Genomic DNA, 21413 nt, shown 5'->3' on the forward strand with positions numbered 1-21413 from the left:
ACACACACACACACACACACACACAGTATCTCACAAAAGTGAGTACACCCCTCGCATTTTTGTAAATATTTGATTATATCTTTTCATGTGACAACACTGAAGAAATGACAATTTGCTAAAGTAGTGTAAAGTAGTAAGTGTACAGCTTGTGTAACAGTGTAAATCTGCTGTCCCCTCAAAATAACTCAACACACAGCCATTAATGTCTAAACTGCTGGCAACAAAAGTGAGTACACCCCTAAGTGAAAATGTCCAAATTGGGCCCAATTAGCCATTTTCCCTCCCCGGTGTCATGTGACTTGTTAGTGTTACAAGGTCTCAGGTGTGAATGGGGAGCAGGTGTGTTAAATTTGGTGTCATCGCTCTCACACTCCCTCATACTGGTCACTGGAAGTTCAACATGGCACCTCATGGCAAAGAACTCTCAGAATCTGAAAAAAAAGAATTGTTGCTCTACATAAAGATGGCCTAGGCTATAAGAAGATTGCCAAGACCCTGACCCTGAGCTGCAGCTCGGTGGCCAAGACCATACAGCGGTTTAACAGGACAGGTTCCACTCAGAACAGGCCTTGCCATGGTCGACCAAAGAAATTGAGTGCACGTGCTCAGCGTCATATCCAGAGGTTGTCTTTGGGAAATAGACATATCAGATTGAGGTTGAAGGGGTGGGGGGTCAGCCTGTCAGTGCTCAGACCATACGCTGCACACTGCATCAAATTGGTCTGCATGGCTGTCGTCCCAGAAGGAAGCCTCTTCTAAAGATGATGCACAAGAAAGCCCGCAAACAGCTTGCTGAAGACAAGCAGACTAAGGACATGGATTACTGGAACCATGTCCTGTGGTCTCTTGAGACCAAAATAAACTTATTTGGTTCAGATGGTGTCAAGCATGTGTGGTGGCAACCAGGTGAGGAGTACAAAGACAAGTGTGTCTTGCCTACAGTCAAGCATGGTGGTGGGAGTGTCATGGTCTGGGGCTGCATGAGTGCTGCCGGCACTGGGGAGCTACAGTTCATTGAGGGAACCATGAATGCCAACATGTACTGTGACATACTGAAGCAGACCATGATCCCCTCCCTTCAGAGACTGGGCTGCAGGGCAGTATTCCTGCATGATAATGACCCCAAACACACCTCCAAGACGACCACTGCCTTGCTAAAGAAGCTGAGGGTGAAGGTGATGGACTAAACCCTATTGAGCATTTGTGGGGCATCCTCAAACGGAAGGTGGAGGAGCACAAGGTCTCTAACATGCACCAGCTCCGTGATGTCGTCATGGAGGAGTGGAAAAGGACTCCAGTGGCAACCTGTGAAGCTCTGGTGAACTCCATGCCCAAGAGGGTTAAGGCAGTGCTAGAAAATAATGGTGGCCACACAAAACATTGACACTTTGGGCCCAATTTGGACATTTTCACTTAGGGGTGTACTCACTTTTGTTGCCAGCGGTTTACACATTAATGGCTGTGTGTTGAGTTATTTTGAGGGGACAGCAAATTCACACTGTTATACAAGCTGTACACTCACTACTTTACATTGTAGCAAAGTGACATTTCTTCAGTGTTGTCACATGAAAAGATATAATCAAATATTTACAAAAATGTGAGGGGTGTACTCACTTTTGTGAGATACTGTATAATATATATATATATATATATATATATATATATATATATATATATATATATATATATATATTACATATTCAGCACCACCATGTGCTTTAAACACATCTTTATATAGCTGTGTATTTACAGTATGTATAAAAATAAATGAAGAGTATCATATCAATAGAGAGAGTGTGTGAGAGTGTTTTTTAATTGTATATGCTAGTCCAATATTATTATTGGCTAGTCTTTAATGTTCGGTTCTATAGCTGTCAATGTTGAAAACACTAGATGTTACAATTAAAATTTATATGTACATTCTTGATAAACAGACTCAAAATTCAGATGCATTTAAATATTTCCAATGTATGTCTCAGGCACTGGGACCCCAAGCAGCGATGACCTCAGAAACGCCCTCTAGCCCGGGTCCGAAGAACATGAGACCCAAGAAGGACATCGTATTGACCATTGACCATATATTGGTCATATGTTCAAACATTTTTTAAATCCTTTCCTCTCACTCAGGTATTTCAAGTGCAAGAAGGATTGGGAGATGTTTTAAGGCCCCTGGAGAGAACCCCAGGAAAGAGCGACACTCAGTCATCCAGGTACCGTTACTATATATATTTTTATATATATGTGTATGTATGTATAAAAATAAACGTAGAGCATCATGTGACTAACACTCTTGGTTTTTTTTTTTTTTTTAAATCTTCAGAAACAACTCGCATACCAGCCTCTGCCTGTAAGTTACATCCAGATGATTCATATTTGTATCAAGGAATTTTTTTTTTTAAATCGCCTGCATTTTATAAAAATGACTTTTTGTGTGTGTAATTTAATTATTTACAGCCAAACTCTCAGAGAAAATGCGTCCCAAACACACATGTGGTGCCTAAAAAGAAGAAGCGTTATGCTTTAAGATGTGTGGCGATAGGCGACTGCCGCTATGATGCTAAAGAGACAGCTCTGCTTCAGCACCACCAATGTTTGGAATGCCTCATCAACGCTCTGCCATTCAGCAAATGCCTTCCAGTCTGCTAAAAACTGCACTTCGCTCTTTGTTTTAGGGGTCTCTCTCTCCTTTGTCTCCAAATTAAATTTCTGTTGTTCTAACTGTCTGAGACTAAAACTACTTTTTTCTGGGAAAGCACATTCTTTAACCTATACATCATATTGGTTCAAACAGCCTTCTCCATAGTTCACTCGCATAAATGTGATATTAGGACCAACATATGAACACCCTGTACATACCACAGCATGTGTCACAGGATGTGCTTTGCTGCATGTTTTTCCCATTATTTTTTTTTTTACAGCTTCTGTAACTTTCAAAGTTTTAATCAATTTAATGTGCTATGAAAATCAAGTGAATATGCTTTCTCGTGCACAGACAGGAAAGGTTCTAGTGTGTGCCAAATCTCTAGATATTCAATTAATCATATAACCTATAGGTTCAATAGAGAAAACCTTAAGAATGTAAGAGTTTACCTGTGAGTCCACATACAGCAATTTAGTAGGACTTGCAGTTTTCTCTTCCCTTCTTTATTATTACTATTATTATTATTATTACTATTTTATCTCAGTAAAATTTACTTGTGCGTTAAATTTGCCAAATGTTTCATGTACCGCTGATATGATGGAATCAGTCAGTGGGGCATGCCGCTTGATAATAATCCGCCGCAAAAATACTGCACCTCCTGCGCTTCTTAATAAGTACTCTCTTTACTTATTTATCGCTCAAACTGAACTCTTTCCATTAGCAAATATTTTTACCATTATTATCTCTCTCTCTCTCTATATATATATACCCATCAGTATATTTCTTAGTTTTGAAGCTGTGATCTAAGAAACACCAATATCTCTGCCGTCGCAGAGGCGAAGTTCTTGGACCTTCTTATAAGAAATCGCTCCATGTAATACTTCTCTCTCAATGTAATACACGCATTTCTTATATCATTGACTCCCTTACATACAGACAGCAATACACAATGACTTCATAAAATTCTAATTCTAATTCTAAATTCTTGATGATTCTTACAAGTCAGTGGCAAGGCTGGTCTTTTGCTCTGCATAATAAAGAGCAAACTGCCTGTATGTCAACACGGCTTTCAGGGTGAAACTTCCACGAGCGTCCTCCGGTTTGCTTGTTGTCCAGAAAAGTTGAAAAGACTCACGCAGCCCAGTCAGGAGACGCCAAATTGTCGTGAAAATTAGACAACACTCGCAGACTTGTCCTCTGAAGGTAAAAAACGGTTTATTACAGAAAGATGGTTAATACAGGATAGAATAAAGCAGGATAGAATAATGAGAGCGCTCTGAAGCGCTTGTGCTGAACCACTACTATATATATGAAACGCAGAGCACGACACACTTCTGTGTACCGATAAATAGCGGTTTGAGGCAGTTCAAACAGGCTTTGTTTTAGGGTCTTAGAAGATGTGCAGACAAACCTTGAATAGAAGAACATGTTTGTGTCTCTGTAAGCAGATAAACATTCTATACTGATCTCAGTGACATGACATGGCCTTCTTAGGCATTAACCTCAGATGAACAGAACAAGAACAAAATTATTACAAAGTAAAAATTAGTAATTTCCCTGACACACACAAAAGGGAAAGAGCACTCCTCCTGCGACTGCCGCTATGGTGCTGAAGAGACAGCTCTGCTTCAGCACCACCAATGTTTGGAATGCCTCATCAACCAGAGCACATGTGAATCTGGTCCCTTCTCCCTAAGAGACATCTTAGAGGTGGTTCAGCCTGGCCAACTTGTTGATGGGACGATTTTGTTGATGCTGCCATGGTTCAGCTAGTCAAGATGGCTAAACGTTATTTACTGGCTCAACAAAATATCAGTGCTCAGCACAACAGGCTGATGTACACACTGGTCAAACTTTTCTGGCTGAGGTTACCTCACAATACTCTGGTGAGCCCAATAAAATAAAATACTTTACTATGTGTAATGAGTTAGTATCTAAAACTGAACATTTGCTGTGCTATTACAGGCACACAGTACATGTCAGTGGCAGTTGTTTTGCTAAGACGTAATCACAAACACAGGTTATTTTCTGTACAATACTTTGAAGATCACTGGTGCTTCTCATTTTTTATTTGCATCCACATTTCCTTTCCTCGCTTCCTGTCCTCGCATCTTAGCTCCACCCCCTTAGGATGTGAGTGAAGGATGCAAGGATGAGATGTGAGGACAGAGGAATCAAAGAAGTCAAATGGAATATCCTTACTCTCTAAAGCGTCACTTCAAAGTGACGTCAATTAATGATGACTGTTCAGCCGGATGACCTCACTGCACTTCAGGGATCTTCCGTTATGCTTATTTTTTTATGTGCCATTATGTTGTTGGAACAACATTCTTAATAAAGCAAAATGTACTGTTAATGTGTGAAATGTCTGGGAACCCTTATTAAAACTGGCTAAAGAGAGCGATTGAATTAATTTAACAAACATTTTGAATGTTAGTAAGAATACAAATGAGCTCAGGGTCAAGCTGTGCTGTCGTTGGCTGCCAGAACAACAATAAACTGAAGAAATTCCTGGAAAATACTGTATTGTACTTGTTTAGGTGGATACAGAAAGAACAACCGTCGACAGATAATATTACCGCTGGACTGCCACCTAGTGGATAAAGTGCGATTATTTTTGATGAAGGATCTTTTTACATTTATTTGCTATTAATAATATATTAAATCGGCCTACGTTAATAATGATAAATATTGTCCGTATATTATCCCAAATATGATGAGCTGTATTCAAAATATTCATAGATGCTGACCAAAAAAAATCATTTTAGCCTATTTCACAAATAACTCCAGTTGAGTGTTATAACTCATTATTTCAGTGATGGCTCTCTAAATGAATTTACACGAACATGCACATTTAATAGACAGTTTATTTAACATCCAGGATGTTTGTAGAAGTGTAATCTCCGATGTAAATATAATTTGGAATGCTGAAATTACGTGTCTGTCTACATTTCATGTCATACAATATCGTACTAAATAGGCTACGCAAAATACGCCACCAGTGGTAACTATGGCAACCTGCAGCGGCCAACATTTGGTTCCAGTTGTGTACACGTTGCCAAAATGGGCATAGAGGGGATGTTTAACTTTGTTTTCTTTGGAGGGAAAGCCATTTTGATGCATTTTTGTGAGTATTTATTAGAAAATCAGCTATTACGTTTTTGTCCACCACTGCTCTTAGCTGCTATTGAACCAGGGCAGGCCTGGGAGCAGAAACATCATAATTTGTTAAACCCGGTAATTAATCAAAATAGAGGCAGAGTCAGGCACAGCATTTTTTAATGTTTGTTTTTGTGTTTAAACTGTGCAGTTTCTTTTTTTCAGTTGCTCAGACACGAGTTTACAACTGAGGTGCTGCAAACCACATGAGGACAAAGATGACCTGAAAAGTAACAGAAGATCAATGAATCATCAGAAGGATCAACAGGCCATGCTGACTGAAAAACCCACAGTCTATAAGGTTCTGACTGTGCAGGGCACTACTATGCATCTTGAATCTAGACCTGTAAAGGAATCACCATTGCTTCCAGAGCCATGTGCAGCCACCAGTTTATTACCTCTGCAGACCAGAACTGGAGCTGCGATTCACACATCTCTCTGTGCTAAGGAACATCCAGGACAGAGAGCGGTGAAGATATCACAGCCTAAGAAAATGATTAAAGACGAAACAAGCAAATCCAGAAACATGGCCATAACTCAGCAAAAATGTACTGATGGGCAGAATTCTCTCTTTGGCAAGCAAAAGCCAGGACATGAAGGAATGATGAGTAATAATCCTAATAATAAAACTGATCAGGGGTGTCACAGTGGGACAAACAGTAACATCCCAAAACTCCTAAGTGAAGGACCCTGGGTTATAGATTTTACAGCATTCAACAGCATTTGCCCCAGATCCAAGAATATTGAATTTGACTTTATTTGCCATGGGCCACCATGTACATGCAGTAAAAGTGATCCCTTTGGACCCTGGTGTGTTGAGGAAAATAACTGAATAAAACCTCTGTAACTGTACAAAAAAAAAAAAAAACACCACCACAGTATACTATGTCCATGTCAGTTTGTATTATCTCAAATTCTTTAGGATAATGAGTGACATTTGGCCATGCTCTGAAACACACAAAACCTCATGACACACAAGCTCAGAAATCACAAGAATTCTGCCACCATTTGTTCTATGAGAAGTTCAATGTCATGATGTAAAATTTGTCCTAAAACCTAAGTGGAAAGTAGTTAGTTTAAAAGGTGAAGTTATAACTTTATCTATGACCGTTACAAAGCACTGACAATGGAGGCTACTTCAATAATTGTTAAGCAAACATCACCTTACAGAAGCTAATATTTTGAATCGGTTTATTATTAGGCTAAGATGTGGAGAATCCCTGTGGATTAGCTGTCCCTATAAATTAGAACATGTGTATTAATATAAACTGCAGTAGTAGCTAGATAAGTTTGGCTTGTCTAGTATTTTATTTTATTAAATTTGTAGATCCAAAGATTATAGTCTATGCCTTAAGATGAATAATTGTGCATGCAATACTACTGTATTCTTGAAATAAAACATGCTAACAACTACTTTGCAGAATATGTTCTGTATACTGTAAGAACAATCCATTACAGATACACCACACATAGACACGGGACAAGAACATGTCATTTTATCGTTACTTTCTTGTTTATTTATCGTTGTTACATGATCAGTACACATATACTGTATTGATGGCTTCTATATAGATTTACATTTTACATGAACACTTGTTTTAATCAGGCAGGAAAGGTTCAGTCCTACTGACTTCTTTTTGAGTTCTGAAAGGAAGAACCATCTCAAAACACAACAACTTATTTATTGCTCAATACAAAAATGATGGATAATAATAATAATAATAATAATAATAATAATAATAATAGGGTTGTGGGGGTGTGAACTGTATACCTTCACAAGACAAAGCAATCCTTTTTGCTTGTTATAATCTAAAAACAGCGAATATCTACAGCAGGAAGAGAGTGATGAGTGCTAAGGTAAAGTTCAGGAAGTGAAAAGCAGGTCACGGAGTGCTGAACCCAGACTGTTGAGGTGTTTTGGGACGGAGCCACACTGACAACATCCTAGATCATGTTCAGAGTCTCATCTGGCATCAGTTCCATTTACTACAGTGTCAGAGACAAAACCTGACCTCGAGTCAGTGGTGGGAAACACTCGGCTATGTGGAGAACAGGAAGCATGCTTAACAACTGGCAGACAGAAATAATGAAACACAGTCTCGGGTTTATACATTATCATGCAAACAGAGGCAGGATAAATTTACGGCTTGTCCAATCTCAGTCTCAAGACGTAAGAACCTTTCTTCTACTGGTGGCTAACCTGGTCTGTTTTTACTCATTAATTAAAAGCATTAATTTTATTTTCATTTCATTACTTCAATTGAAATGTTAAGCCTACATCCTTTTTAATACTTTATTTCTGTTTCTGTTCTGTTTGATTTTTACATGTGCTACATTTAAACACGTGCAATATTAATTGAATTATTAGTATCATTATTACCTCATTCCCTTGTTTCTAATAGAAACGTTTCAGTCAAGCACCGTCCAAAGAGTCGAACACCCTTCGTGACTCCCATATTTGCTCTCTCTCTCACACACACACTCACACACCCCCTCTCTCTCCTTTTCATATAACCTACAAAATACAATTTATTTGAAATCTGCCATATTCGTCGTTCTATCTGGACAGCATATGAGTTTGTGCCCTCTCGTGTGCTGTAGGAGTGGTACCTCGACAATAACGAAGGAGTCGAGGGGTCGATTAGCCCTTTGGGGCGACTGCATGCATCTGTAAGGGTCGGGGCACCTTGAGTTTTTAGGGGAAGGGAGTTTTGTGGGTTTGGGATTTGCCCTACATTCCAAGCTTGGAGCACGACACTCCAGAAAGCCCCACCCCTCACAGACACACATGAACAGGAAACACCCCTGCAGTAGTGAATATAGTGAGTACATCACTTCCTACAAGATTGAGGAAGCTGAGAGAAGTAACATTCAGTAAGGCAGTGAAAGGGGAGGGGACACAACGAGCATTCACACCTTTCTTATTGAAAATACAATCATGGAGCAGCTCTAGCCAATCATTTTACAGCTCATGTGCTTAGCATTGCCTATCAGTGCAGCTTATTTTCACATTCATTTGTTCATCAGGGAACCAGAGAAGAGCCTGAATGCAGAGTGGTTTTACAGAACCCATGTGTGTACAGTACTTTGGTATACACTTCCTTTGAGTTAGATGCTGTAAGAAAAGCAAGGTTGCTGCCTTCCAGTTCCACAGACTGGCTTATGACCTATGACCTCTCCATCTGCACACAAGTTCAGCCTCAGTTCACAGTTCCGGTTTGGTTCGGGTCAGAGGGTGATTGTCTACAGAAAGGAAACCGTGATAAACCGATCCCAGGCAGAACCACTTCCATGCCAGAGGGGAGTGCACACTACAATGAGCATACTAAAATATAATGTGTTGCTGCATCTCAATTCACCTACTATCCATCCTAAATAGTATCCGAGATTAGAATTAGCGCGTCCCAAATCGTAGTATATTGAAGTGAGTATCCAAAAGGTAGCGGGATGGTCTACTATTTCTGGTATATCTTCGAAGTGTGGATCTACGGACACTTTTTCAGCTAATACTGCCCACAACTCCTTGCGTGAAGGAGGAGTTTTTTGACTGTTTGCTTTGCCAAATTCAACCGGCAAATATGGCAGACGAGTGTAACCTCGGCGATGCATCTTCAGTATTTAAGTGTAAGAACTTAAATGTTAAGCACTAACCAAACTTTTTTATTGTCACGTAAGATTAATGGTTGGATGTTGTGTAAAAAGAGTAGAAATGGGGGGAAACCCCCCCAAAAAAACACACCCTCAAGGCTATGATCTATTACTTTTTAATGGAAGTAGACTGTGTAAAAAGAGTACCATGTTTATCATAAAAAATAAAAATAAAAAAGTAAGTCAAAGGAATAGTAAATTAAATGATCTAGTATAAATTACATAAGGAATAATAATGAAGAAAAGCTGAAATGCAAAGAGGAGTTTGTTTGTGTGCAAAACTCGGCAACAATGTTCTCTTCCATTACATGGCGTGTTAGTATGTCCCAGTACTTGCATACTATTTTGCTACACATTGAAAAATGTTTACTTTTTCTTCACAGAAAGAGTACATACTTTTAGTACATAGTACAAGTAGGTGAATTGAGACGCAGCATGTGCACTGTTGGAATAGTGCAACTCTAGGTAGTGTTGATTGGAGAAGTCTATGCTACAGTTGTGTACACTGCAATTACTGTAGTAGAGTTAAAAGAATATTAAAGAGTGCACTACCAGGATTCTTTGGTAAAGTAATGCGCACTGCTACACTCAGTACAGGACTGGGTGGAGTAAAAACTGTAACAGTAGTGCACGCTAGAGCTAGTGTACTTTCCAATTAGTGTACTAGATTTGGTTGAAGAAATTATGTAGGTGGTAGGTAATGTGAACTAGAGTTAGTGTACCAGGACCTGATGAAGGAGTGTACACTACAATACAGTGAGTACACTAAAATCAAACAGTACTCACTGATAGAGTAATACACACTAAACCTAGGGTACTAGATTCAAATGTAGTTGTCATCACTAGTGGAGTGTACACATTGTGAGTATGCAACATGTAAATAAAGCAGACACTAGAGTAGTGCACACTATAGTTAGTGTACTAGAGTAGGATGAAATAGTCACGGCTAAAGTCAAACAGAGCTAGAATAGTGCGCACTACTATAAGTGTACTACAGGTGGAGTAGTCACTGGTTAAGTAGTGCACACTATGAGGAGTATGCTACATTGAAGTGAAGTTACGGGTAGATTAACAAACATTACAGATAGTAAATTAGATTTGGATGGAGTGATCATGGCAGGAGTAGCGCATACGTCACTGAGTATACTACAGTTGAAGGGTGTAGTCACTTTCAGAGTAGTGCACTACCATTAGCATACTAAAGATGAACAAAGGTGTCATGGCTAAAACAGTGTACTACAATGATTATACTACAGTTAAGTGATGTAAGCACTGCTAGAGCTACAGTTTTACTAGGCAGAGTGGATAGTGTCATTAATAGAATAGTTTTCACTACTATACTCATGCATACTAGAATGAGTACACTACATTTAACTGAAGGAATCACTGGTATAGTAGTGCACACTATAATTAACATGTAGTACTTACTTAGCAGGGTAGTGCACAGGATTTTACTGTTTTAGAGTTTTGTAGTTTTATAATACGATCTGAAATCATGTACTAATTCACTGCAATAAGTTAATGTCAAAACAACATAGCTTACGAAATACAGAATATCTGTAATTGATTTTATACGGAAAGGAGTGTAGGGTGCTATTTCGAGCACATCTTTATCAGAAGTATTTTGAAATGCAAATGAGCTGTGATGATTGGCTGAGAACTGACATCTTCAAACTTGATTGGCTGTAGTCTCAATCAAACAATCCTTTTGCTCATGGCTAAGACAGAGAACTGGAATTACAGTATGCTGCCACAAGACATCCCTCAACCCGCTTCCTGCTTTTAAACCCTAAGATGGAGAAATTCATGAATAAATTTAGTCGCAGTTCTACAATATAACACACAGACCCAAGAGTAGCCAGCTTCCCGGCCACGGTAGCTTGCTAGCTAGCTAATTTTTTTTTTTTTTAAACCAGAATGAAAAGAAAACACACATCTGTTTGCCTTTGGTGTATTTTGTTATTCAATCTAATGCGTGGTTTTCCACTTCTACTTAATATTAGCCAGCTACTGTAGATTGCAACCATCTGCACTGTGGAGCTGAAACTCCCTTTGCCTTTTTACTTTACTTTACCGTTACAGGATTTCTAGAGAAAGTCACAGCAGCAACTCTCCCCTAACACAGTCATTTCAATCTGAATAAACATTTTACATGGTGAAGATTTATAGGCCTTAATATTTTTGACAAATAAATGTGGAAATGTCTTAAGTTCCATTAGTAACGTATTTACAACACTGCAAACATCCACCATTAAAGGAATGTCAGGAAGATTATGCAGACTTATGTTTTTTTTTGATTGGATGAAAGCACTCAAGCTCATTGGTTAGTCATGAATTTCTCCAGTTTATCCGAAATAAGAACACTCCCCATTTTTTATTTTTGTTTGTACGATTTTGTTCTTTTTTTACTCAAAAATCCATCTGTGCTTTAAAGCCACCAGTCACTCTTGGAGACTGTGATAGGACATGAGAGCAGGAGATGATATGAGTTGTTTTCAGGGCTCGCATGATGTAAGCAGGACAGAGGAAGACACTGGAGCAAAAACAGAAACACACAGAGGAACAAATCTCTGCCCTTTCCTTCAACTCAGTCCCTACTGCTATCGGTTTCATGCCCTCCATCTACACTTGTATATGTGTGTGTGTGCGTGTGTGTGTGTGTGTGTGTGTGTAGGTGTGTGTGTGCATGTGTGTGAGTTCAACAGGACACCTCCATGGTGTGGCTGAGCTGACCCACGCCCTCGGTGCTGTCCGAGTGTGTGCATGCTCGGTTGCGGGAGCCGTCCACGGAGCCGCCGCTGGTCAGAGAAGCAGTGCGAGAGCGTGCCAGTCGAGTCATACTGGCCGAGGGCACTGAGAGAGAGAGAGAGAGAGAGAGAGAGAGAGAGAGAGGTGAAAACAGAAGTATGATGGTGCTGAACTGCATGCTATGAAGCGAGGAGGGTGGTTAGGATGGCATGCTAGTGTTACTTATAGTAGCTCATCAACCTGTATTCAAGAGTGAATGTCAGAATATAAGATTTTTTTCAAATAAATCTTTTCTTTTTAAAACTTAAAAAACAGTTTCATGCAATGGAGAAGGGCAAACCCAGTCCTGCGCTCCAACACTGTTTTTAAGTGTCCACTTCCCCGCACGAGTCAGTAGTATTCCCACCTCAAGCCCAGTGTTCTCCAGATAGGCATCAGATCCACACTGACTCTAACCTAGATAAAGCTCTTACTGAAAGTGTGTGACTGGGTGAATCAATAGCTATGGTTCCATCCACGTGTTTTTATGCAAATTTTGGGATATTGTATGGATGGAAACACCAGATGCAAATAAAATCTCCAAAATGCACATAAAAAACATAAAAAGAAGAGATGCACATAAAAGTACGATGGAAACCCATTTATCGAATACATTCCTTGATGTGCATCAAAAACATCACGTGACTTTGCCTCAACAAATCAGGTGAGTGGATAAGTGGCTCAGAAAAGTAAAAACGTTGGAGAGCGAGATGTGCCAGTTTCCCCGGAAGTCATAATTGAATTGGAAACATGGAATGGAAACGGTGCTTTGTTCACAAATGTTTTATGTGATATTCAATTTTTCACATACTGTAAGTTAAATTTGCAACTTGAATTGAAACATAACTAATGCTAATCACCCCAAAATAATTTTTTTTCCTACAAGTCCCGAAGTGTTTTATTGCACAGCAATTAAGCAACACTAACAATTAGCTATTTATTAAAGCGCGACACGTTATACATATAATATTATTTTATCAATTAATGTTGTGCATCATTGATATCTGCAAAACAAGTTAGTTATCACTTATGTTATAGGAATTATAGTCAGAGCTACAGTTACAGAAAATGAACACCTTCTGACCGCTCAGAATTCGAGACTTCAATGGTACTGTTGTATAATGCAGCATATTAGCTGAGACTTGAGTTTCAACAAATAATAACTTTCAAAATAAAAGGACTATAAACAAGGTTAGAAAGTTAACTGACTGGAATCTTGATATATTAGCATTTGTGTGTTCTGTGGTATATTTTAAAACTGAGAAGACATTGACAAGGGCCCATCAGAAGCAGCGTTGGAACAATGCACGAGTTTCACAGCTGGGGGGTATGTTCTCAGGTCTCATTCTCCATAAATTTTCACCTTTCTCACATCCTCAGGTCATACAACATCCTCATCAGAACATTCTCAAGCATCGTGCTAATACACATTTGCAAGCTCTCTGGTTGAGCAAGCCTCCTGTTGTCTTTAATGTGGCAGTATTGTATATAACTTGTGTGCAGTTGTGACCATTAAACCTATTTCGCAAGCATTTCTCCCTTTTTGGCCAGAGCCGGTGTAGTCGGCCATGCAGAGAGCATGATGGGACATTTTGATGGCTGGTCTGCAAAATGACAACAAACCAACAGAAATCACACATTCAAACAGGGTCAACAAAAGAAAGGAGGGATGGGAAGATCCAACAGAGTGAAAAATTAGTTTCAGATGGAGGAGGCAGGAGAGGAAACAGGAAATACCTGGCCCTCCACTCATCCTCCGATCCTTTATAGACGCGACTGAGAGAGGACAGGAAAACGCACACAAACACAAAGGGAAAGGTTACAACAAAACTATGCATTCCTGCACACACAAGATGCACAAACACACACACACACACACACACACACTCACTCACACGCACGCATCTTTCCCTACCTTCACACATAAGCTGTCTACCTGATAATGTTAAACAGACTGACTGAATGCAGTTAGGACCAGATTTAGAAATTACAATCTCAAACGAAATTAGTTGATACAGACCAAAATTGTTCTAATTCAAAAAGACTAATAATAATAATTATTAATAACACTTACTGTAGCCCATGCCCTGCAGAAAGTACTTAAAGGCCTCCGTCAGTTTTCCAGGCTGAGGCAAAAACAGTTGAGGGTTAATGAACTCACAACATCATGAACAATGATACACAATCAGTACAAAAACGAAACATACTCAGTTTATCTATTTTTGCAGATAGAATCTATCAACTAAATGTGTTTGGGGTCCAAAGTTTGTTTCGGTAGCTTTGCTGCTGCAGAGCTAAAAACAATCATAGCGGCCATTTTGAAGCTGGAATCACTATCTTCTCAGTAGTCTGGTATCATGCCACACAAATATCAGACTTGGGTAAAAAGCATGGCTGTTAAATTATTATTATTATTATTATAACTGAAATATAAGATTACTCAGCTTGATTTTAGATCATTTTATTCATTTCAAGTTAGTAGGTGGGAATTGGCCGGTTGCCAAATTGGGGGAAAATGCTGAACATTTTTTAAATTAATTAAATTGTTTATTCATACTACTGAGGGAATACATTTTGTACATGGCAAAACTGGGCTACATTAGACTACTAGCTCCAATATAAAAGCAACCTTCAAATAGCACACTGTTTACATCATTTTTGTCCTGTCAGGTATGGACAGGGTTTGGAGTTACCCAAATTTTATTTTGAACGCAAAGCCAAAAATGTGAATGAAGAGAGAGACTAAATGCTGTTTAGAAAATGATTGTACATGTAGTTCATTTTGTTATTTCATTTGTGCGCCATTATGCGTGAAATAAAATTTATGTTTTTAGATTTCTCTTTTAAAACCAACTGAATTTCAATTCCAATTAAATTTCTGAAAGGGAGCAGGTGGTTGTGATTAGAGGTCAGGGAGATTAGAATGGGGTAGTAGATCATGTGAGCTGTTTGGCTAAGGATTCTGGGAAATGGAGTTCAAGTTGATACATGGAGCAGACATGATGTGTCCTAAGCCTTAATTACTTTGAACATAGTTTATAAAAGTGCTTCAATCGACTTGATTTCACTGACTCAGTGGGCTTATCCATGAAGAAAAAGCTCAATTGAAACAGCACACATGCTGATCCTGTATCTGTATTCTGACCTGTGTGATCTGAGGCAGTCCACCCGAGTCAGCCATCTGAAACAAAACACACAGGTCTTTAAACCTCAAGGGTTACCACGTTCATTGAATGGTTTTCAAATCAGTAAAATATGAAGAAATAGTTATTTTTAATTGTGTAATTTGTTCATTTTAAGTTGATGTGTGATGACTGTCTTTTACCTTCAGGAACGTGGTGTTGGTCGGGTCCAGCTTGGAGTTGCACTCAACCTGAAGATAAATTTTTTTTAAAAGGATGGAAATCTTTAATATAAAGATTCCTATTTTAGTCGAGAAAGTCACATTTATGCATGTACATACTTGCAGATCAACAATGATGAAATACTGGTCTACTGTGAGAAAATTTGAAATAGATATATCATTAACATTATGCTATACAGTTATACAGTATGTATTGATAAGTCATGCTGATCTAAAACACAATATACAGTATAATTTCTTATAATATTTTTTAGACAGTTAATTCCAGAATTAATGACATCTATTAAAAAGAATGGGCAAAAACAATTGTGTGCAAAAAGACGAATGGGACAGTTTAGTGTAGTTCTGAAATCAACTATTACACATCATCACAACAACAAGCTGATTATAAGGAAGGAAAAGAAAGAAGCCCTTCCTGAGAGCAATTCACAAAACACAGTGCTGAACCAAGCATCAGTGGATCTAGAGCTGGAACCATGAGTTTCAGTCAGATAAGACCAAACTCTAACTTGTGAAAAAAAGAACAGGACTGGAAACAAGAAAACATTAACTATATATTATATATTTTATATATATATATATATATATATATATATATATATATATATATATATATATATATATATATATATATATATATATATTATATATATATATATATATATATTACACACACAGTGAGGGAAAAAAGTATTTGATCCCCTGCTGATTTTGTACGTTTGCCCACTGACAAAGAAATGATCAGTCTATAATTTTAATGGTAGATTTATTTGACCCCCTCTCAATCAGAAAGATTTCTGGCTCCCAGGTGTCTTTTATACAGGTAACGAGCTGAGATTAGGAGCACCCTCTTAAAGGGAGTGCTCCTAATCTCAGTTCGTTACCTGTATAAAAGACACCTGTCCACAGAAGCAATCAATCAATCAGATTCCAATCTCTCCACCATGGCCAAGACCAAAGAGCTCTCCAAGGATGTCAGGGACAAGATTGTAGACGTACACAAGTCTGGAATGGGCTACAAGACCATTGCCAAGCAGCTTGGTGAGAAGGTGACAACAGTTGGTGCGATTATTCGCAAATGGAAGAAACACAAAAGAACTGTCAATCTCCCTTGGCCTGGGGCTCCATGCAAGATCTCACCTCGTGGAGTTGCAATGATCATGAGAACAGTGAGGAATCAGCCCAGAACTACACGGGAGGATCTTGTCAATGATCTCAAGGCAGCTGGGACCATAGTCACCAAGAAAACAATTGGTAACGCACTATGCCGTGAAGGACTGAAATCCTGCAGCGCCCGCAAGGTCCCCCTGCTCAAGAAACATATATACATGCCCGTCTGAAGTTTGCCAATGAACATCTGAATGATTCAGAGGACAACTGGGTGAAAGTGTTCTGGTCAGATGAGACCAAAATGGGGCTCTTTGCCATCAACTCAACTCGCTGTGTTTGGAGGAGGAGGAATGCTGCCTATGACCCCAAGAACATCATCCCCACCGTCAAACATGGAGGTGGAACCATTATGCTTTGGGGGTGTTTTTCTGCTAAGGGGACAGGACAACTTCACCGCATCAAAGGGACGATGGACGGGGCCATGTACTCTCAAATCTTGAGTGAGAACCTCCTTCCCTCAGCCAGGGCATTGAAAACGGGTCGTCGATGGGTATTCCAGCATGACAATGACCCAAAACACACGGCCAAGGCAACAAAGGAGTGGCTCAAGAAGAAGCACATTAAGGTCCTGGAGTGGCCTAGCCAGTCTCCAGACCTTAATCCCATAGAAAATCTGTGGAGGGAGCTGAAGGTTCGAGTTGCCAAACGTCAGCCTCGAAACCTTAATGACTTAGAGAAGATCTGCAAAGAGGAGTGGGACAAAATCCCTCCTGAGATGTGTGCAAACCTGGTGGCCAACTACAAGAAACGTCTGACCTCTGTGATTGCCAACAAGGGTTTTGCCACCAAGTACTAAGTCATGTTTTGCAGAGGGGTCAAATACTTATTTCCCTCATTAAAATGCAAATCAATTTATAACATTTTTGACATGCGTTTTTCTGGATTTTTTTGTTGTTATTTTGTTATTCTGTCTCTCACTGTTCAAAGATATCTACCATTAAAATTATAGAATGATCATTTCTTTGTCAGTGGGCAAACATACAAAATCAGCAGGGGATCAAATACTTTTTTCCCCTCACTGTATGTATATGTGTGTGTGTGTGTGTATATATATATATATATATATATATATATATATATATATATATATATATATATATATATATATATATATATATATATACACACACACACACACACACACACACACACACACATATATAATATATATATGTGCGTATGTGCGTGTGTGTGTGCTGACCCAGATATTTCAGTACTACATGAGTCACTCCACAGTGCTGTAAATCCCTGAGGCATCAGATTTATGCAGAAATGCACACAAACAAACAGAGACTCACATACACACACACACGCAGCACACAAGTACGTAACACATACGATCAGACACAGTCCGTTTATTTGTGGTCCGTCCAACCTGACTCACTACATAGTGCACTATTTTGGGGTTGCGTCTTTGTTGTAGTGAGAAAGTTAAGAATATACAGTGCATTCCTACACTGTTACTACAATCTGTACTGCATTTAGGCTGGATCTAAACAATGTACCCTAGTGGGAGTAGAAGACCCATAATGCACTGTGACATTTAGAGATGCTGCGTAATTTGAGACACGTCCACAGTGGACATGTGTACTTTCTTCTCACATTTTAAAACATTATTTATCAATTGACTGATTATAAAAAAGAAAAATAACAAAGCATGTTTAATAAAACTATATAATCATATAATGCTTCATGTAACTAAAAGCAGGTTCAAAGCAGGTATTATGAAAAAATCTTTTCTATGACTGAATCTCAAATGTCAATTTATTAAAAACATATCCTGTATGAATTTGTGATTCTTTGCTTTTATTTTTTGCATTTTCAGTTAAAAAATGCTTATTCATGTGTAAAGAGAATATAAGAATCAATCATTTTTTCGTCGCCCACTTTATATTGCTCGTCTCAATCACTCTGTTTTTCGGTGTTATGCTCCCATTATTGCTCTGTCTTGTTTTTTCTTTCTCTTGTCACAAATGATACAGTTACTGTAATCCCTCCTCTTTTTGCTCTCGATCTCATAGCATCTCTTACTCCGTTCCGCCTCTTTGCCCTACTTTATTTACTCTTTCTCTCAATCTCTCTCTTCCACTTACACACTAGTGGCTTGATGTGATGTGATGTGATGTGATGGTGCAGTGACCCAGGATTCATACTTAGCTATAAAATATAGCTAAAATGATTGGGCACACAGTCCGGGAGACTGACCTAAATCCTGTACCATCTGTCCCAGAGATAAAGAGACAGAGGGGGAAGGCTGGCTTACCTCTGTTTTTCTGAAAAACTGCCAGAAAACCCATAGGGACCCAAGAGAATGTGTAGAAAGTATAGATGGAATAAGAAGAGTTTTGGTAGTCGACTTAGGCTTTTGCATTCTCCTGGTTTATACTTCAGTCCAAACAGGCATCTGAAGACTATTTACTCCATAATCAGTATGATAGGAGCCTACTGTGTGACTGTATGTACATTTGGTGTCACAAAAAATGAAATAAATAGTTTGAGGACATGGTATTCAAATATATTTCATGTTAATATGAAGATTTATGCAAACACACATTTGAGTTTGAAAGAATTTGAATAGCAATACTGTAGATGAATACAATTTAGTATATTTGTTTGATTTCTGATGTAAGTAAACAGGCTTTCAGACCAAGAGGGAAGGAAGGAGTAAGGAAAAGGAAAGGAGGGAAGGAAAGGACAAAGAAAAACACTCACCACACCCTCCTCAGCTGGAGCATTATCTCCAACCACCAGCATCACTGGGCATCTAGAAGACAAACAGATAATAACAGAGAGAGAAAGAGCAAGATTACATACAATACATATACAATTATGCTAGAAAGCAAAACTAGATAGACAGAGAAAGTGAAGGAAAGAAAAACAAAAAAGGGAAAAGTGAGGAACTGCACTATTTTGGGAATATCCAGTGCAATTCTACAATCGGTACTGCATTTAGACTGTATCCAACTAGACGAAGGATACCCATAATGCATTGAGTTATAGTTATTTGTCAAGCAAGGAATTGATAGAGCAGGAAAACGATAGGAGGAGAAGAAAAAAGAGACAATAGACACTGTTATATAGAGAGAGCAATAACGTGTGAGGCAGTGTGGATGAAAAAAAGAAAGCGAGAATTAGACAAACAGTGAGAATAGAGAGAATCAGAAAAAGAAGAAAGGAGAGATGAAAATAAATGTGAGAGAGAAAAAGAGGGCACGTGAATGAAGATGTGAGATAGACAAAAAAAATGAATAAAAATACAGAGAGAAATGTAAGTAATGGAAAGGCAGAGGGAGTGAAAGAGTGAAGGAGATGTATAAAAACACACCTGAGTGTCTTGGCGTTGAGTACAGTCCCACTGCGATTCATCTCCAGATCTCTACGGCTAAGAGACGAAAACAGACCATTCACATCAATAAATCTGTTCTGATCCAATAGATGCTTTTAAACTCAGAGTTATGTATAAAATGGAAATGTCTGACCATCCTGAATATCCTTAAGATATATAGAACGGACTGATTCTGTCCCTGATATACAGCATCACTAAAATGGTTGTGACATTATATATTAAATTAAATAGCTAACATCTGACATATACTCAGTTCGTTGGTCTATATGTTAAGTCTAATTGCTTACAGTTTACTTTTACTGTATATTAGTGACTGATATCTGATAATCACTTCTGTAAATGTAAATAAACCTTCACAATCTTTGTCACATCCAATACAATTTATTCATGATGGTGTCTAATTTTTTGCTACACACTTATGCTAAATACCTGTTGTACATGTTCCAGAACAGCTGCAGATTGAACTGGTTGATTGTGTTGTTGATCTGCTGCCGGTAGCTCTGCACCAGCTCACTGTTGTTCATCAGCTCCTCCTGCAGATTAAAGGTGCAATAAGCAATGCCGCTGTTAAAAATGGATGGAATGGGTCTTCCATGACGCATGTTCTCTGTTTTTGGTTTATGTTATCACAAGTCCTGTGCTTCACTATTGTTAAAATCTGCCTAGTTGACATGAGCTCCTTAAATAAGGTGTTGTGATCTGGCACAGTGACTATATTTACATGGACAGCAGTAATCTAATTATTGACCTTATTCTCAGTAAGACAATATTGTGATTAAGGTGTTTACATGAGTCATTTTTAGAATAATCCTTTCATGTTCCTGTTTTACATGTTAATCGAACATAGTTCGATTAACGGCACACATCATTTCACCGCGCCACACCATCCGACGTTCCCTCCAGAATTTCACGTATCAACATACAGTTCGTCTTCGTTATGGAACCGTATAGAGTTTGGGGTGTTTTTATTTTTAATTTTTACAAACACTTCAAGTGCAGTTAATTATTTGTCATGCTGTACATGCAAATAGATGACTGCTTGAAGCCATGGGCTGCGTCCGTACTTACCTACTATATAGTAGCCGAGATACATGTCTCTTGCCTACTATATAGTAGGCGAGTACGCGGTTTCGGACGCAGCCGTGCTCTCTTGCTTGCTGTAAAACGGCTGAGCACTGCCGTGTGTGATCGTGACCTGTCGCAAAATGCGGTGAAAACTCCTACATGACGTCAATAGTGTGATTAAGGTGTGTACATGTCTGTAATACACGTCGATAATGCGACTAAAATAGGAATAC

The 21413-nt window shown here is 38.7% G+C and overlaps 1 protein-coding gene and 1 long non-coding RNA gene across 6 annotated transcripts in view; one reads left to right on the forward strand and one right to left on the reverse strand.

Annotated features, from left to right (window-relative positions):
* Positions 1 to 3609: 3609 nt before the first annotated feature.
* Positions 3610 to 7213, forward strand: LOC128611614 (uncharacterized). The gene is made up of 2 exons (XR_008386581.1): positions 3610 to 3844; positions 5966 to 7213. It is a non-coding gene; the product is annotated as an uncharacterized LOC128611614 (long non-coding RNA).
* A 4446-nt stretch (positions 7214 to 11659) lies between these two features.
* The window catches only part of ndrg4 (NDRG family member 4), a 39259-nt gene continuing 29505 nt past the window's right edge, over positions 11660 to 21413 (reverse strand). For 3 of the 5 annotated variants that reach the window (XM_053631266.1, XM_053631263.1, XM_053631264.1), the window contains 7 exons: positions 20545 to 20648; positions 20095 to 20151; positions 19482 to 19533; positions 15561 to 15608; positions 15381 to 15416; positions 14310 to 14361; positions 13317 to 14011 (listed from right to left, as the gene is read on the reverse strand). In XM_053631266.1, the coding sequence (XP_053487241.1) occupies positions 13704 to 14011; positions 14310 to 14361; positions 15381 to 15416; positions 15561 to 15608; positions 19482 to 19533; positions 20095 to 20151; positions 20545 to 20648 (657 nt within the window). In that variant the 3' untranslated portion in view covers positions 13317 to 13703. Of the gene's footprint in view, positions 12302 to 13316; positions 14012 to 14309; positions 14362 to 15380; positions 15417 to 15560; positions 15609 to 19481; positions 19534 to 20094; positions 20152 to 20544; positions 20649 to 21413 lie in introns of those variants that run through there. The other 2 variants (XM_053631265.1, XM_053631267.1) reach the window with 2 other exon arrangements.

This window comes from Ictalurus furcatus, chromosome 8 (assembly GCF_023375685.1).
Source record: "Ictalurus furcatus strain D&B chromosome 8, Billie_1.0, whole genome shotgun sequence".
Taxonomy (NCBI): Eukaryota; Metazoa; Chordata; class Actinopteri; order Siluriformes; family Ictaluridae; genus Ictalurus; species Ictalurus furcatus.